The following is a 19,176-nucleotide window of genomic DNA, read 5'->3' on the forward strand; positions in this document are numbered from 1 at the left end:
GCAGAAATAAATGTGGAGCACAATCCCAAGCATGGATTCCAGAGTTGGATTTCACAAAATTTTACCACTGGTTCGCCGTGTACCGAAAATGTGACCCCGCGCAGCTTGCTCGCTTGCGTGTGGCTTAGAAAACGTGGCTAAATAGGATGGCATAGTGCTGGGGTGGGTGGCCAGCCCACCTGCAGGTCCCCATTACTGGTTTGCCCGAACCAGTCTGAAACAGCTGAATACCACCACTGATGTATTCCTTTTTTAAATTTTTATTTTATTTTATCAATTTCATATATACATTCACAATTATATGATCTCATAACTGTTATTAATAATATGTATTTATAACAATTTTTTCCCTACAGTGGACAATATACTTGAAGATTGCTTTCTTACCATCCCATAGATCCATCTTATCTTACAACGGTCCTACTTCTTCTTCCCTCCCTCCCTCTTTCCTTCCCTCGTTTCTTCTCTCCTACTCTCCTTCCTTCCCTCCTTCCTTCCCTCCCTCCTTCCCCCTTCCCTCCTTCTCTCCTTCCCTCCTTCCTTCCCTCTTCCTTCCTTCCCTCCTTTCTTCTCTCCTTCTCTCCTTCCTTTCCCCCTTCCTTTCCTCCTTCCTTCCCCCCTTCCTTCTCTCCTACATTCCCTCCTTCCTTCCCTCCTTTCTTCTCTTCTTCTCTCCTTCCTTCCCTCCTTCCTTCCCTGCTTTCTTCTCTCCTTCTCTCCTTCCTTCCCTCCTTGCTTCCCTCCTTGCTTCCCTCCCTCCTTCCCTCCCTCCTTCCTACCCCCTTTCTTCTCTTTCTTCTCTCCTTCCTTCCTTCCTCCTCTCCTTCCCCTTCTCTCCTCCCCCTTCCTCCCCTTTACCCTTCCCCTCTTCTTCCCATTCCTCCCCTCTTTCCTACTCTTATGATGTATTCCTTACTCAGTAGACTTAAAGCACCTAAACTCTTTTTTTTCCAGGAACAATTGCTAGTGCTGGTTCTTTCAAACAGAAATCGGAATAGACTTTGAATCCACTTATAAACAAGGCACTTTATTTCTCATTGGAAGAACACAATTTATCTGACTATAGTGTCGGGCCTGCAGCTATCTTTTCTTTTGGACCTTTGGCCTGCCACACTTTCTATTATTCAACCATGCATTTTCTATTGTGAGAAAATGGGAGGGGGGATTGTAAGGAGTTAGATGCTATGTAGCCATAACAAAATTCTTTCTAGAAAGCCAAGGTCATCCTTTGTCTTTGTGCCTCTGCACCTGACCGGAACTGCATGGGTGAAACTGCCAGCATGGCAGTGGAAGATTGGACCATGTGATGGATCTTGAACTTTCAACTGGGTGGGGAAAATCGGGAAGCTTTCAGATTCGGGTTTTCCCATAGGTGCCAACATGACTCTCTTAATAAATTGGGACTTTGAGCAATACTTTGCCTTGGACTCTGATTTACTTTTGGATGCTATTTGGAACCCTGACATACAATTTTGGAAATGGTTTACCATTACTTTCTTCCTAGGACTCAGAGAACGTGGCTTTGTGTCCAAGGCAGGACTAGAACTCATAGTCTCACGGTTTCTAGCCTGGCACCACTACACCACATTGCCTCCCTTCTGATCTCTGAAGCTGAGTTAAAAAATTAAAGACATGCTGGATCTTACATTTTAGCATCTTACATTTTTGTCTTGTTACTGTAAGCATCAGCTGCGCATGGGTGCAATGATTGAGAGAAGCATTCCTATGCTAGTTGACATAAATTTGCATCCCATGAAAATATATATTGCAATATATTTGATGGTTAGATTCTCTCTCTCTCTCTTTTTCTCTCTCTCTCTCTTCTCTCTTCTCTCTCTTCTCTCCCTCCCCCCTTCCCCCCTCTCTCTGGTGTATATCTCAATTCAAACACAGGTAAACCTGTATTTTTCTCATTTTAAGGCTTGAGAACTGGTAAACACAGTTCCTGATTGGCACTAACTTTTCAAATGAAGAATAGGAATAGCAACAGCACTTATCGCTTCACAGTGCTTCACAGGCCTCTCTAAGTGGCTTACAGAGTCAGCCTATTGGCCCCAACAATCTGGGTCTTCATTTTACCCACCTTAGAAGTACAAAAAGCAGAGTCAACCTTGAGCTGCTGAGGATCGAACTACTGACAGTTGATAGAATTAGCCTGCAGTACTGCATTCTAACCGCTGCGCCACCATGACTCAAAAATCCTGTAGCTAACTCTTCCCCCCCACCCCTTTTTGCCATTTCTCCAATGGCATTTTTATATTCTTCAGTCTAGGAATTAATCTACATCCCATAGCAAAAAAAGCTTCTTCCCTCATTTGACTTTATTCAGGTCTAAGGTAGCCCTTAATAGACCTGGCTTTTAAAACGCTAGGGATGTGTTTAAGAAGTGCCTTTTGCATGTTTATTACCTCGTGACATTTAAAAACCTGATTCTGATTTCATTTATGCTGAATACTCTTTCTGGTATTTTATTAAAGTAGAACCACTGCTGGGACCATTTGTACCATGGAAACTGCATAATACCAGAGGTGGTATTCAGCCAGTTCTGACAGGTTCTGGAGAACCGGTAGCAGAAATTTTGAGTAGCTCAGAGAACCGGCAAATAGGCTGGCCCCGCCCCCCCCACTGCCTCCCAGCTGATCTTCTTTTGTTGCCCTGAACAGGAGAACGGAGCTGGAAAGCAGGTTAGTGGGGTGGGGAAGGAATGGGGATTTTGCAGTTACCTTCCCCCAGGAATGGGGAGGGAATGGGAATTTTGCAGTATCCTTCCCCAGCCACGCCCACAAAGCCACACCCACAGAACCGGTAGTAAAAAATTTTTGAATCCCAATGCAGTGATTCTCCTGCATTGAAGATCAGGGAGGATGGCACGGTTGAAAACATCCAGATGTCCCAAAGGTACCATCAAAACTCTGCCCATTTTTAAATGGGCATTTGTGCCCTATGAATGCTCCTGGTGAAGGTATTGCTCTCTGGGGTCCTGGTTGTCCTCTGAGCTTGGTCAACTCTGAATGGATCGAGCCCACGGCAGCCATCTTCCATTTCTCAAGTTGGCACACAGCTCTGGGAGGGGGGAAAAGAGTGGAATGCGAACTACCAACAACTATGGAATGGAATGGAACTGTGGAATGGAAACAACCAACTATCTCATGGGAACCAAGGTCGGTCTCAACTGGTGCTGGCCAGAGACTGAAACTGGCCACCAAGAAGACACCAGAACACCTAATTGGACAATGTGACTTGTGACACTAGGAGAGGGGGAATCTCTAACGTTTAATTATCATGAAGCCGTAGGAAATAACTAGAGCTGGTTTTAAGATCATCCTGCATGTTGAAATGATGTACTCAATAAAGCAGTTCTTTGAGGAAGCTGAAAGTCTCAGAGTACTGACTCATTTGGGTTCATTAGTCGGAACCTTGATAGGTGAATTTCTGGCAGATGTTTCATTACCAAACTAGGTAGCACCATCAGTCTTTCAGAGATTCTGCATTTGTAAGATTCCTCCAGCTGAGTGGACTAGTTGGCATCCATATCTCTTTTTATTGGAACGTTATTTTTCTACCAGGGCTGTGGGATGTTTTTCAGCCAGAAGAAAGCACGTATGGGATGGAATATACCTCGGCAGTAGCACAACATAGAGTTTTCCTAGAAAGGGCCTGGATTAAGGGACTTCACAGTCCCAGGCTGGATGGGGGAGGGATGAGGGAGAGGTTCAGGGTACTCACACCCTACAATCTTTCAGGATGTATCTAGCAGCTTAGAATGTTATAACTATAGTCTGGCAAGATTCTGTCTATTTGGTTCAGGCTAATAAAGGACTGGATTTGATTGAATCTTGCTCTTTTCTCTCTGGGCTTGAACCTCACAATGTATGACCTGTTGATACATCATCTAAACAGTCCTAAAAATATTCAGAGCTTAAAAACCAGGGATGATCAGCTGAATGAGAAATGTCATTGAATTGACATTTTGTTTAATTAATTGACCAGTCCATCCCAGGTGATACTTTTCCATGCATTTTTCTCTTCAACTCCCAGAATTCCTCCTCTCGCTCTTCATCTTGATGATGTGCAGATGGGCAGGGGGAGGGAGCTGGAACCGGTTCTAAATGGCACTGTAGATTTGTGGAACCTCTTCTATAGAAGAGGTTAGAACTGGCAGGAACCAACCCCTGGTACACTGAGAGTATATGCACCAAAGACAAATTCCTTGTGTGTCCAATCACACTTGGCCAATAAATTATTCTATTCTATTCTATTCTATTCTATTCTATTCTATTCTATTCTATTCTATTCTATTCTATTCTATTCTACTCTACTCTACTCTACTCTACTCTACTTTACTGTTTTCTAAAGAAATTACAGTCATACGTTGTTTGGACTTAAAAATTGAGATACAATAGGACCAGATTTGTAGTTACAATCATTTTTTAACAATAGCCGTTAAGTAAATGGTGTCTTTTGCTGGAAACCTGAAGTAAATGGCAAAAACTGGTAAAATGCATTGCAAATCTCACAGCCAATCACTCCAGGGATCCATTATGGCATCAATAAGTGCTTCCTATCTGAAAGGTAGTAAATATTTTCTTTTCAAAATCCAAACGAGTAATAAAAACTGGGTTGAATCTAGGTAACGAAACCCATCTTGGATAAGTGCATTAAAACATTTAATGAATTGAATTCTGGGCATATACGTATTTATGGTGCGACAGCCTCCTAAATACATTATTCATAGACTTGCTGCCAACTGCGTACATTCCGCTAACCCCAGGGGGGAAAGGGATGGATAGATCTATTTGCTAAATCAAATAATTCCAGAGGTGCTCGCTGCACTTTAGCGTATACCAAAGAAACAATATGTGTACCAAATGATGCTAATGTATCATAAACTGAAGAGTTTCTGGAAATGCAGGCTTTTCCAGAAATAATGATGTTACACCGACTCATGCATACCTCTTAAGAGATAATTATATTCTAATTGCTGTCCTGATGAACTATCCTTTCAAATCATGACAAATAGCTACCAAATCAAAGATATTCTGTAAGCTTCATGATTAAAGAGACATTTGAAGTAAAATCCTTCGTGCAGGATCCAATCTGGGTCGGTCACCGGGACAAGAGGTTTGGTCTTTCAAGCTTTCGGACACGTGCTGGAGCCCACCCTTGGGAAACTTCTCTCTAGCAGTGTGTATATTCTGTGTGTGGTATTTATACGCCTCTCGTTGTGTGCGGCTTTTTAGTTGTTGATTGGGGTTCTACGCATAGAATAGCCGAAAGCACACATTCGGGTAGAGAGAAATTTCACTGGGAACGGGCTCCAGCACAAGTTTGAAAGCTCAGAAGACCAAACCTCTGATCCGGGTGACCGGCCCAGATTGGCTCCTGCAATATTATCCTGGGACACATAGGTTTGCCTTTATGAATAGACTAGAGTAGAATAGATAGATAAAAGAATAGAATAGAATGGATGGATAATAGAATAGAATAGATTCACTTAACTGTGTTACTAACTTAACAAACTGTAGTGATTCACTTAACAACCATGGCAAGAAAAGTTGTAAAATGGGGCAAAACTCACTTAACAAACGTCTCACTTCGTGAACCAACAAATACACGCACGACAAAACCGCGCCAACAAAACTGCGGCGAAAAACCCATGACGTCATAAACACGCCCACAACACACCGACAAAACCGCGCCCACAAAAGCACGATTTAAGTTAAGGTAAGGGTTAGGGTTAGGGTTAGGGTTAGGTTCAGGGTTAGGTTTAGGTTTAGGTTTAGGTTTAGGTTTAGGTTTAGGGTTAGGGTTAGGGTTAGGGTTATTAGGTTGTTATTAGTTGTTTGTTGAAGGCACTCTTTGTCGGCGTGATGTTGTCGGCGTGCTTCTGCGTGCATTCGTCGGTGCAATTTTGACCTCGCGGTTTTCTCGCCGCGGTTTCGTCAGTGCGCTTTTGTCGAACATGCATTTGTTGGTGAACCGTCTCACTTCGCAACATACATTTTGGACTCTATTGTGGGCGTGAGTCAAGGACTACCTGTACATCACAATAGAATTGAATATCTCATCTAAGGTACCTTCACCTCTTGCAGTTGATGTGCTTTGCATCCCAAATATCCTCTCTGCCATTGGTTGCTTCAGTTTTGGCCCAACCCAAACCTTTGTCCTCCTCATCCCCCCCGACATAAAACCCACCAGAGATAGAGAACAGCGCAACAGATACATTAGCTAAAATGAAATTATCTGGGCAGGAAATGTTACCCTCACATGCTATTTTTGCTGCAAATGTTTATGCCCATCTGTTAACTGTTAACATGGCTCTGTGCCGATTACAATTTGGCTGTTTCATTAAGGCATATGTACTATGTATGTAACTCACAAGCACTCCGCATAAATTAATCAGTTGTGGAGGAAGATGGAGTTTACTGTTGTGATCAGCCCTTCAATAATTTACTGAAAGCTTATAATGACCTACACTGTTTAGAAGTGCTCCAATTAAGGTATACATTTAATGGAGAAACAGCCGGAGGAGGCAAACAGCCACGGTGACTTCAAGATTATTCCTCTTGCTCATGGAACGTAATGTGGCCATTGTAGTTCTCTCAGAACATGGCAATCCAGGCTGTTAATGTTACTTCTGGGTTCTGCCTTATAATCCCTGGGCTGAAATGGTTGGTGGCTTTCTGAAACATAGAGCTTAGAATCATGGTGGCTGGAAGGGACTTAGAAGGTCTTCTCATCCATACCCCTGCTCAAGGCATGAGACCTTATACCAGGGGTGTCAAACTTGATTTCATTGAGAGCCGCATCAGGGTTGTGTTTGACGTCAAGGGGGGCAGGGTGAGTGTGGCTGGGATAGGCGTAGCCAGGGTGGGCATGGCCAGCTTGATGTCACTTGTGTCAGGAGCACCTGTGGTGGTCAAGTGCTAAGGCAGGACTTCCCTCTGACCGTCCCTCACTCTCATTATAATTTCATTCCTTCCTTCCCTCTTCCTTTCTTCTCCCTTCCCCTCTTTCCTTATTTTACATTCCTTGCTCTCTTTTTCTTTCCCCTTTTGCCTTTCCTGTCCCTTCTTGCATGCTCAAATGCAAAAGGGGAAGCATCTCTCCTTCGGTTTTGTTTTTAGTTTGCTTTGCTAGTCCTCTGCCAGCAAAAACAGAGCCCAGAAAGGGGGGGGGCTGTGTGTGGCTCCCCTGGGCCCCATTTTTGGCTGTGATGGCCTCCTGCAGCTCTCTGCCAGCAAAAACAGAAGCTCTGTTTTTGCTGGCAGAGGGACCACAAACTGGTCCTTCGCTGTTTCCAGGGAAGCCCCACAGGGCAGATCTAAGCACCCCATGGACTGCATCTGGCTCGTGGGCCTTGAGTTGGACACCCCTGCCTTATGCCATCCCAGTCAAATGGTTGTCAGGTCTCTTAAAAACCTCCAGTGATGGAGCACCCACATCTCCAGCTTTCCATTGATTAACTGTTTTTCACAGTGAGAAAATCCTTCAGATTGGCTGTCTACAAAGTGCTGGAAATGTAATCAGTCCCCAGGCACATACTGCCACATGTGGTGGACATGCAGCAAACCAAGAAAACACTGGGAGAAATTACATAATTGGCTGGAAGAGATCACTAAACAGAATATAGATTCGAAGCGGGAATGATATCTGTTGGGAATAATATCAGAGGGTTACGACAAAAGCCCCACATGTTTAGCTTTACACATACTGACAGCAGCAAGGATTATATTTGCCAAATACTGGAAAAATGAAAACACTCGATCATATGAGGAAGTAATTCAGAAATGTTTTAGAACGTGCTGAAATGGATAAGTTAACTTTTAAAATTAAGGATGAAGAAGATTCAGACTATTACCTGACATGGAACAGTTTCTATGTATGGCTAGAGGCAATGGGTAGGAATTAGAGGGGGGAAAAGACAATGAATGTATTAAAATAGAGATGGTTTTCAACTATAAGTATGATAATATCTATCTATCTATCTATCTATCTATCTATCTATCTATCTATCTATCTATCTATCTATCTATCTATCATCTATCTATCTATCTATCATCTATCTATCTATCTATCTATCTATCTATCTATCTATCTATCTATCTATCTATCTATCTATCTATCTTCAGGTTGGGTCTGTCTTTAATGATTTTCCACCTCTTAATTCTAACCCTCTAGTCTAGTGCTTTGGAGAATGTCAATCCCCTCTTTGTGACAGCCCCATAAGTCCTGGAAGACTGCTATCATGTCATCCCTGGCCCTTCACTTCAATAGGCTAGACCCACCTGGTTTCCTCAACCATTCATAATATGATTTAGCCTTCATCCTCTTCATCCTCTTTGTTCTCTTCTCTGTACACTTTCTAGGGTCTCAGCATCTTTTTTGTATATATAGTTTGAACCAGGGTTACTTTTAGGATCAATTGTTCTTTACTCTGTGCTTTCAAATTTTCCAGAAGGCATCTTCTGCATGTCTTATCATGGCTAAGAACTAACATCAATGTCAAATGTGGGCTTTGCTTTCTTTGGGACTTTCCACTGTTGTGGAAGGAACAGCCATCAGAGAATTCCTAATTATAGTTTAAGAAACAACTGGTGCATACTTTCTCTAAGGAAGAAACATGGCTTCAGAATTTGGGAACAAAAAGTCAGAAACAAGGTAATCAAGACGCACCAATGAATTCAAGGCACTGTATTGCACCATCTGCTATAAGCTATAGGCATTTATGCTATGTCTTGAGAACACACATCTTCAGTCTGTTTAGAAGTCATCAGAAATTATCTAGCCAAAAGGGCTGCAGGTGAACAGTGTTGTGGCCTGCCAATGGTCAGTGGAGCTGGCAGCAGATTCAGACAGTGAGGAGGTTGTGGAGGAAGATGGGCCAGTCCTGGAGTCTGGGGAAAGCTCTGATGAGGGCTCTGTATCAGAAGCAGAGAGGGGGCCAGAGCCCCATGCCAGTTATCAGCTGTCTTCCAAGCCAGACATCAGAGAGGCAGACAAACAACTGAAGCCTGTTCCCAGTGTGTGCATGCACAGAATTGCCAGATGAAAGGAACAGCTAAAGAACAAAGATCGACTTGGGAGTAGCCAAAGGTGCACGATGAATGGCCCCTCACAGAGGAAATAAAAAAGAAGCGAAAGGGGAGTGGAATTTGCAGGAGACAATTAGTTCGCTTAATTGGTTCGTGACTCTCCGAGACTCCTTGCCAAATTTTGCAGAGCCTGTCCGCTCTCCAAGCCAGATAAGGTCTGTGACTGTAAATCCTCCCTCGAAAGACTTTGCTGGATGTGAATGAGCAGAATTCACAGTCAATTAATAAAAGGGGTTTTTGTTGGGCTAAGTAGTTTGCTTTATAGTCTTAGGGAAGCCTAGGTCAGAACAAACAAGACCTTATACCAAGGAAACTTTCCTAGCAGACAAACATTTTTGGCTGCCAGCTGAGTCTGAATCGTCACGTGCCATATTGAAATAGGCTGAACCAAAACTTCCAAAAGTCCTGCCTTCAAAGAGCTACTTGAAGGTTGTTACTCATCTAGAATATAAGAGGCTGCTACAAAGAAGAAGAGGGAGTCAACCTGTTCCCCAAAGCACCAGTCATCAGGACAAGAAACAATGGATGGAAACGAATCAAGGAGAGAATCAACCTAGAACTAAGGAGAAATTTCCTGACAGTGAGAACAACCAACCGGTGTAATAGCTTGCCTCTAGAACAGGGGTGGGTTTCTCGCCCTGTTCCAACCGGTTCGGTTGGAATGGGGCCGGCGGCGTCCTCGTGCACGTGCACGGTGCACACATGTGTACTAGCGTCTGTGCGATGCTCCAGCTGCTCCTGGAGGATCACGCAGGCGCTGTATGCGTCCTGCGCATGCGTGGAAGCGCAGAACTCGTCAAAACCGGGTAAGGAGTGCAGGCGGGCGGATGGGCCCTTCGCCGTTCCCGGAAGTTACTTACTTCCGGGTTCGCCGACCAACCGGTTCGCAGGGACTGCCGCGAACTGGTTGAAACCCACCCCTGCTCCAGAAGTTACTCTATCACTGGCATTTTTAAAGAAGAGATTCAACAACCATTTGTGTGAACTGATATAGGGTTTCCTGCTTGACCATGGGGCTGGGCTAGAAGACCTCCAAGGTACTTTCCAACACTGTCATTCTAATATTTGATCCAGGAAAGCAAGTTCTCTGCTTTGCAGAGAAAGGCAAGTGACATCATGCAGTCATGATATTATTATGCAATTGATAGGAACAATGTTCCATATGCCATATGCTTCAAGATGCAAATGATTAAATCTAGATCATTCTGGCAATCGTATTGTGATGCCTGGGATGGCACCTACAATATATTGAGGATTCTATTTCAATTTTTATAAATATTTTTTCCAGTGGAGGTATTATATTTATGGCTGTGTCTGTACTCTGTCACGTTGCTGACAATCCTACTTCCACTGTTCCACCACAACCCGCTCACATATTCTGTGCGTCGCTTCTATTTTTCAACTGCTCACTGTATTTTTTTTTTATTGGATAGAAATATCTTCTAGAATTGTCAGTCATGCATATCCATTCCTCATAGTATTGAAATGGCAGACCTGTCTTGGAAAATGGATGACTTGGAAAGGAAGATGACTCTGAGAAAGGGAGAGGAAAGGAGGAAGAGAGGGGATTAGGAGAGAGGGAAATGGAAGAGAGAGAAAGAGTAGGAGAGAGAGGAGTGGCAAGAGGAGAGAGGAGAAGGAGAGAGGAAGGGGACGTAGAGAAGAGAGGAATATTAGAGGGAAGAAAGGAGGCAGGGTGGAGGAGAGAGGGAGAGCAGATACTGCCCTGCCTCCTTGTGATTGTTAAGATGTAATGGTCTACTTGTCATGTATGAAAATAAAATAAAAACTTTTTCAAAAGAAAAAGAAAATAGATAACTTGGAAATGGGATGGAAAAACAAAAAAAGCAGAGGTGATAATACCATAAGGAAAATACACTTTTACTTTGGATATTAAAAACCTCAGCATCCCCAGGTTAAGTTAGGCTGCCAAAAATGTAAGCGTTTGGGGACGGGGGGAGGGTGTCTCTAGTTCAGTGGTGGGTTCTGGATCTTAGCGCACGCATGCATCTTAGTGCCTCTGCGACGCTTTAGCTGCTCAGTGTAGTGTCGTGCAGGCCTTATATGCGTCATGTCCGTGCGTGGAAGCGCTGAAGGCTTAAAGGACTGGTAAGGACCTCGGGTGGGCGGGTGGGCCCTCTGGAGCACCGTACCGGAATGGTATCCGGTGCTCCGGGCAGGCTCCGGTATGCCCGTACCGGGGCGTACCGCCTGCAACCCACCATTGCTCTAGTTGTTCACTTTTATTTTACAGATTTATTTATTTGCAACCACCGTCATTATATATTACTTATTAGATTCTAGGTGGCTTGCAATGTATATATAATGGCTTTGTGTGTGTGTGTGTGTGTGTGTGTGTGTTTCCAGCATAACCCTGGAACACCTCTAGCCATTTCAACCAAACTTGGTACACAGATGACTTAACCTCTGGAAACAAATACTGTGGGGGTAAGACACCCCTAACACCCCTTGGGGTGTGCATTCTGTTAAGATACAAGCTGTTGTGCCTTAAAATGGCTTCTACTGTACTGCTGTAACATAGCTTCTACTGTACAGCGCAGTGGAGTTGCCATGGTAACGGCTTCACAGTACTCCACGAGGGGCTCCCTCTGGTAAGGGGGAAAATCCAACATTAGAAATTACGTTTGGTCCGGACATTTTCCCCTTATAAATAAATACTTGGGTAATTCCAGATTATCATCACTAGTTCTAAATAAATACATGTCAGAGGACCAGATTAAAAAAAACCAACACATCACATTAACTGCATTTGCCGAACAGAATAAGCTACCAAATTCTTTTTGGAATGATAGAATGGTGGGCTCGTTCAAACCTGGGAAAGCTGAATATTGCAAAGAAAGGGAGTTTTGCTGTTGCTATCCTACTCCCATGAGGTGGGAGAAGGGGTGGCAGAGCATGGGGGGCAGGGAGAAAAGAGGAATCAGCCTAGAATCCCTATGCAGCCACAACAAACTAAAGCCAACAATCCTTGAGTGCCGTTGACCCATATCTAACTCTCACCAGATGCGGGCTATTAGTTGAGAAGACTCTTGGGCATATGCTACAGCAGTGGTTCCCAAACTTGGCAACTTTAAGACTTGTGGACTTCAACTCCCAGAATTCTCCAGCTAGCTCTTCTGGCTGGAGAACTCTGGGAGTTGAAGTCCACAAGTCTTAAAGTTGCCAAGTTTGGGAACCACTGTGCTACAGCAATAAATCAGTTGTATCGAATCTTCATGTGGGGACCTGGGCTTTGATACCTAACATATGATTTCTCAAGGAGTAGGTACTCACGGCTCCCTTTCTCAACTAAATTGCTTTGGGTGGGTAGATTCAACATGGAGCAACTATCCTAAAGGCCTAAGCCATGAAGGCCTTTGTAAGTTATGGTGCATATACCATTATCTTCCAAACTTTCTCCTCCAACCCCCCCAAAAAATGTATGTTCTTCGATTGCAAGATGAAGGTCCATCTCTGCTCTACACACTTTGTGCTGCGCGACACTGTGGGTTCCATTTTTGGGACTAGCTACCTGTTAACAAAATGGACACCTTTATAAACCACTAGATAACTCATGATCCACTGGATCATGGTTTCAGATATATTTCCATATCTAAGTAAGATTCCACAAAAAAGTCAGGTCCAAAGCACCTGAGGGTAGGACAAGAAGCAATGGGTGGAAACTAATCAAGGAGAGAAGCAACTTAGAACTAAGGAGAAATTTCCTGACAAGAACAATTAATCAAACAGTATTGCCCTCAACAATCTGGGCCCTCATTTTACCAACCTTGGAAGGATGGAAGGATGAGTCAACCTTGAGCCGGTCAGGATCGAACTCCTAACAGTGGGCAGAATTTGCCTGCAATACTGCAATCTAACCACTGCCCCACTAGGGTTCCTGTTATGTTCATGATGATCTTGTTGTGAAAATGCCATCAGATGCCATTCTCCAAAGCACCTGAGGGTAGGACAAGAAGCAATGGGCGGAAACTAATCAAGAGGAGAAGCAACTTAGAACTAAGGAGAAATTTCCTGACAGTGAGAACAATGAATCAGTGGAACAACTTGCCTCCAGAAGTTGTGAATGCCCCAACACTGGAAGTTTTTAAGGGGATGTTGGAGAACCATTTGTTTGAAGTGATGTAGGGTTTCTTGCCTGAGCAGGGGATTGGACTAGAAGACCTCCAAGGTTCTTTCCAACTCTATTATTCTATTTCAAGTAGATGTCCAAGGGCACACAAAAAAGCAGTGGGAATGGAAGCAACTTTCAATTTCCTGCTGGCTTCCCCTATGGACTTTCCTTGGGGCAAGTTGGGAACAAACATTGGAAATGGCAATTCCCTGGCCGTGGCTGTCCACTGAAGCTACCCACAACTTTCCTGGATTTTAACGCCACTAGAAGTGTGTGATGGCTTCAGTGGACAGCCACAGTCATGTTATTGCTATTTCCAATCCTTACTGCTAACATTGATTTTGGTTTCATTCTGCTAATTAGTCCCATTGAGGCATGTTGTATAAAAATTTGTTGCCCTATGATGCCCTGTTTCACCAGTTGAAGATGACAAACAATCAAACAGGCACAAGACGTTTTAGTAGTATATAGATTGCATCTATCTAATGAGGGAAATGAAGAGCCCTAACCAGCCTAACCCTAACCTGATACTTACCAATCTCACTTTCGACTTTTAGAGCACATAAACTAAACTATATGGATCTAACCAGTGGTGGGTTTCAAAAATTGTTCGAACCTACTCTGTGGGTGTGGCTTCCTTTGTGGGAGTGGCTTGCCACCCATATGATCGGATGGGAGTGGCCTGCCTCCCATGTGACTGGATATGAAGATGGCGATGACACTTGTCAGAACCACCTTAAATTACCTCACACACAGCACTGGCATGCATAAGAATATGATGTAAACTTGTTTTTTAAAAGGCATCTTTGGTTTGCGTTAAAACATCTTCAACACACGCAATGTTCTGATTGCACCACAAATGCAGTAGTCATCCTTACCTTTCACAGAGGCACTGAGTTTTATAAATATGAGCATGATAGTGTAGAATAATCATATCCAAGGACCAGTGGCGGGTTTCAAAAAATTTTGGAACCTCTTCTATAGGTGTGGCCTGCTTTCCGGGTCCACTGGTGGAACCTCTTCTAACCGGTTCGGTAGATTTGATGAACCGGTTCTACCGAATAGGTGCGAACTGGTAGGAACCCACCTCTGGATCTAACATAGTCACTGATAAGAATGTTTTCTTTTCTTAACATTTCTAAGGTAAGGGTAAAGTTTCCCTTGGCACATATGTGCTAGTCATTCCCAGCTCTAGGTGCTCATCTCTGTTTCAAAGCCGAAGTGCCAGTGCTGTCCAAAGACATCTCCATGGTCATATGGCCGGCATGACTAAATGCCGAAGGCGCACAGAGAGCTGTTACTTTCCCACCAAAGGTGCTCCCTATTTTTCTACTTGCATTTTTTACATGCTTTCGAATTGCTAGGTTGGCAGAAGCTGGGACAAGTAACGGGAGCTGACTCCGTTATGTGGCACTAGGGATTCAAACCGCCAAACTGCTGACTTTCTGATCGACAAGTTCAGCATCTTAGCCACTAAGCCACTGTGTCCCGTTAACATTTCTACTTTTTGCCTATTTCCCTTCTATTATTCTGAAATCCAAGTCTAAACTGTACATTCCAATCCTAACCACACTCCAAAATCAACCTCTTTGAAGACCGACTGAACTTATTTCCCTAAATAAAACACGCCGATTACTAGAAGCACAGCAAAATGAATAGCAATAACACTTAGACTTTACAGCCCGCTCTTAGCAGTTTACAGAATCAGCATCTTGTCCTCAACAATCTGGGTCCTCATTTTAGCGACCTCGGAAGGATGGCACGCTGAGTCAACCTTGAGCCAGTCAGAATCGAACTGCTGGCAGTCAGCAGAGTTAGCCTGCAATATTGCATTCTAACCACTGCACCACCGCGGCTCTTGAATGCCTTCACAAGAGGACGTTACTCATGATAATGCATACAGACAGGCAGTCCTTGACTTCTGAACACAACTGAGCCCAAAATTTCTGTTAAGTGAGAAATTTCCCAAGTGAGTTTTGCTCTTTTCTTGCCACAATTGCCAATGGAATCACTGCAGTTGTTAACTTGGCAAGATGGGTTGCTTAGTGAATCTGGCTTCCCCCTTGACTTGGCTTGTTAGAAGGTCACAAATGGGGAATCACGTGACCTTGGGACACAGCGAAGGTAATAAATATGAACCAGGTGCCAACATTTGAATTTTGATCACATGATCATGGGGATGGTGCAAAGGTCGTAATTACAAAAATGGTCACATTTTTCAGTGCCGTTGTAACTTTAAACGGTCACTCAATGAATTGTAAATCAAGGGCTACCTGTATCATAAATAGAGAAGGGAAAGACTGAGGAATTAGGTAATTAGAACTGCAGAAAAAAAACAGTTACGGCCAACCTGCCTTCCATTGAGGACCTGTACACTGCACGAGTCCTCACCACCCTCCAGTCCTTCCGCGCCACTTTAAAGATCTGGCTGTCCCGGCTGGCCTGGGGTTAAGATTGTAGCCCCACCCGAACTGTGTGACTGTTGTGCTCTTTTTTTTAACATGTTGTATTGTCTACTGTTTGTCTTTCCCCACCCCCCTTTTTGAATTGTGAGCCGCCCTGAGTCCCCCCAGGGAAAAGGGCGGCATACAAATAAAGGAAACTAAACTAAACTAAACGAGTCAAAAAGAGGGCTGTGAAAATATCTACAGACCCCTCACATCCTGGACACAAATTGTTTTAACTTCTACCCTCAAAACGACGCTATAGAGCACTGCACACCAGAACAACTAGACACAAGGACTGTTTTCCCCCCGAACGCCATCACTCTGCTAAGCAACTAATCCCCACAATTATCACTGTCAACACTGTCAAATTATCTACTAAGACTATATTACTATTAATCTTCTCTTCATTCCATCTCTTCCCACTTATGTCTATAACTCTGCTGCTTGTATCTTTAAAATGTATATTGTTTATTTGTTTCCTAGTATAATTTGATTGCTTATTAGTAACCTATGACTATCACTAAGTGTTGATCTTATGATTCTTGATGAATGTATTCTATTTTATGTTTCTTTATGTACACTGGGAGCATCTGCATCAAAGACAGATTCCTTGTGTGTCCAATCACACTTGGCCAATAAAGAATTCTATTCTATTCTATTCTATTCTATTCTATTCTATTCTATTCTATTCTATTCTATTCTATTCTATTACATAAATATGCATTCAAATAGAGTGATGTAATATAATTATGATTTTGCCTGAAAATAAATCCAAAGAACTATTGCAATCAGTTCTATGAAAGAGCAAAGGGGCTTCTCTGCTGTTATTACTATTACTGGTTAATGCTATATAGTGCTTTGGGGAAATGCTTTATATAATAATTTGTAATAGAGTTTTCTTCGTACAATGAGTCTAGATTGTTTCTATAGAGAGTCCTAGGGAGGCAAGTACTCAGCTGACCTTTTAAAGCATTACATTCACTTACTATCCAGCTGTGAGAAATACAAAGCTTCCTCTTGGATCAACTAAGAGCTTTTCTAGGGCAATATTCATAGCGTAAGCGCTTCATTGAAAGAAATATACTCAAGGTCTGAAAAACACCATCCAATCCCATAGAAATATTTTCATCCTTCAAAGAAACACTTTTTCCTCAAAAATAACATTTCTGTACATGCCCCAAACACAATTTATCACAAGCCATGCCCAATTTTTGTCATTTTCAGTTTAAATACTTTCTGTTGTCATCAGGCTTAATTCTTTGAAATTTAATGCAAAGCAACCTGGGGAAGAAAACGTGCATTGAGAAGTATTTAACTCTTTCTAGTTGAATGGAAGACTATTGGGAAAGTATATTGAGACCATGCTGAAAGCCAAGGTGTGTTAAGGTTATACAATGTTGGGATAGAAGACCCAGCTTCCACCCAAATCCACCCAAACTCAGAAGTTAACTTTGGCCCAATTGTCCCAAAGTTGCTTTTTCAAGAGGCAACTGGACTTTTATGTTTTTTCTTTGAAGATGTTTAGCTTCTCAGTGAAGAGGTTTCTTCAGCCCTGACTGGTTGGTGAGGAATAGAAGGAGCTGAAGAAGTTTTTGGATGAGAAGTGAAACATCGGTTCCACCACAAAACCGCGGTCGACTAAAGCGCGCTCGACGAAACCGCGTACCTGACGTCATCACAGTGCGACGAAAAAAGCACACTTGTGAGCGGTAAAGCTAAAATTAACACGTAAACCTAAACCTAACCCCCCCAAACCTAACCCTTAACCTAACCCTAAACCTAACCCTTAACCTAACCCTTAACCTAACCCTAAACCTAACCCTTAACCTAACGCCAAACCTAACGCTAACCCTTAACCTAACCCTAAACCTAACCCTAACGCTTAACCTAACCCTAACCCTAACCCTAACCCTTAACCTAAGCCTAAGCCTAAGCCTAACCCTAAACCTAACCCTTACCTTTACGTGAATCAGCTTGCTTTAAAAGCGCTTTTTAAAGCACCCTTTTTTCTCCGCGGTCGTTGTTGTCGCGCTGCTGATGACGTCAGCGACGCGCTTTAATCGGGCACGCTTTAGTGGACCGCGGTTTTGTCGTGCCACGGAAACATCTTCAAAGAAAAACCAGAAAGTCCACTTGCCCCTTAAAAAAGTGCCTTTGGGACAACCATGACCTTGATGACTGAGAATCTCCATAGACCTTTGGATCAACTGCTCTCTTCCCAGCTTAACCCACTTCCTAAGATTCTGGTGGTGGGCAATGTCTCGCCCTGTGCTTTGATAGAAGAGCATACCAAATAAAAACAAGAAGAATGTTTCAGCTGAGCCATCAAAGGAGGATTTTACAGGTCACAAAAGATGAGAACAAACAGAACTCCAATGGAGCAGAGCAAAGAAGCAAGTCTGGATCAACAGCCAGAGCATGGGCATCTGGGCCAGACGAGGAATAATGGATGGAAACTGAACAAGGAGAGATTCAACCTGAAATAAGGAGAAATTTTCTGACAGTGCAATCAACCAATGGAAGATTTTCAGATTAACAGAGTTGGAAGGGACCTTGCAGGTCATCTAGTGCAACCCCCTGTCCAAGCAGGAGAACCTACATCTGCCTCTACCTAGGATTGAACTTGCAACCTCCTGATTGTGAGGAGGGAGTTCCACCTCTAGGCCACAGCAGCTTGCTCCCACCTCTAGGCCGCAGCAGGTTGAACAGAGGTTCTCTTCTGGAGTTTCATTACTGGAAGCTTTCAAGAAGAGACTGGAGTTCCATCTGTCAGAAATGGTGTAGGGTCTCCTTCTTGGGCTAGATGGCCAGAAAGTCCATTCCTACTCTGTTAATGTGAATCTGATTACGCCTTTTGGGCTGTCCAGTCAAGCCGGCGCTCAGCACCACGGACAGCTCCATGCGCTTCCGCCACTCCCCGCCGGGTGTCGCTGCGGCTCCACCTACCTGATCCTCGCTGCTGCGGGAGGACGATCGCGGAGGCCGGCCGAGGCGAGGCTGACGAGGCTGCTGCTGCCGCCGCCGCCGCCGCCACGGTCGCGGGGCTGGAAGAAGAGGAAGAGGCGGCGGCGGACTCCGAAGACGCCGAGGAAGAAGAAGAAGAGGAGGAGGAGGAGGAGGAAGAGAGGGAAGAGGAAGCGGCGGCCGCAGCGGCAGTTTCGCCTTGCGCCGGGAGGAGGCGCTTGTTTCCCAGACCCGGCTCGGCCGTGGCTCGCCCGGGTGGGCTGCTTCTCCGCGGGCCGCTGCTCTGGATGTGCGAGACGGCTTCGGCCGCCTGCACGTCGGGAGGCGAGAAAGGCGCCAGGACCCGCAACGCCGCCTGGGCTTTATGCTCCTGCGTGTCTTCGTCGCTGTAGTCCGACACCCGGCACTCGTAGATGCCCTCGTCCTGCCGCCGGACCCCCGACAGCCGCAGCCGGTGCGAAATGTCATTGCCCTGGACGCGCACCGTCTGGAAAGAGGAGAGAGAGAAGAGGTTATTCAGACGTGGTGGGCCCGCTTA

The 19,176-nt window shown here is 44.2% G+C and overlaps 1 protein-coding gene across 1 annotated transcript in view; it reads right to left on the reverse strand.

Moving 5' to 3' along the window:
• The window catches only part of VSTM2B (V-set and transmembrane domain containing 2B), a 61,825-nt gene that overhangs the window by 21,446 nt on the left and 21,203 nt on the right, over nucleotides 1-19,176 (reverse strand). Inside the window, exon 4 of the mRNA XM_087728623.1 lies at nucleotides 18,621-19,125. Coding sequence (XP_087584749.1) covers nucleotides 18,621-19,125 — 505 coding nt within the window. The remainder of the gene's footprint in view (nucleotides 1-18,620; nucleotides 19,126-19,176) is intronic.

The sequence above is a fragment of the Thamnophis sirtalis genome, unplaced genomic scaffold, assembly GCF_051295495.1.
Source record: "Thamnophis sirtalis isolate CommonGarterSnake01/CBP01778 unplaced genomic scaffold, rThaSir2_p1.2 scaffold_14, whole genome shotgun sequence".
NCBI lineage: Eukaryota > Metazoa > Chordata > Lepidosauria > Squamata > Natricidae > Thamnophis > Thamnophis sirtalis.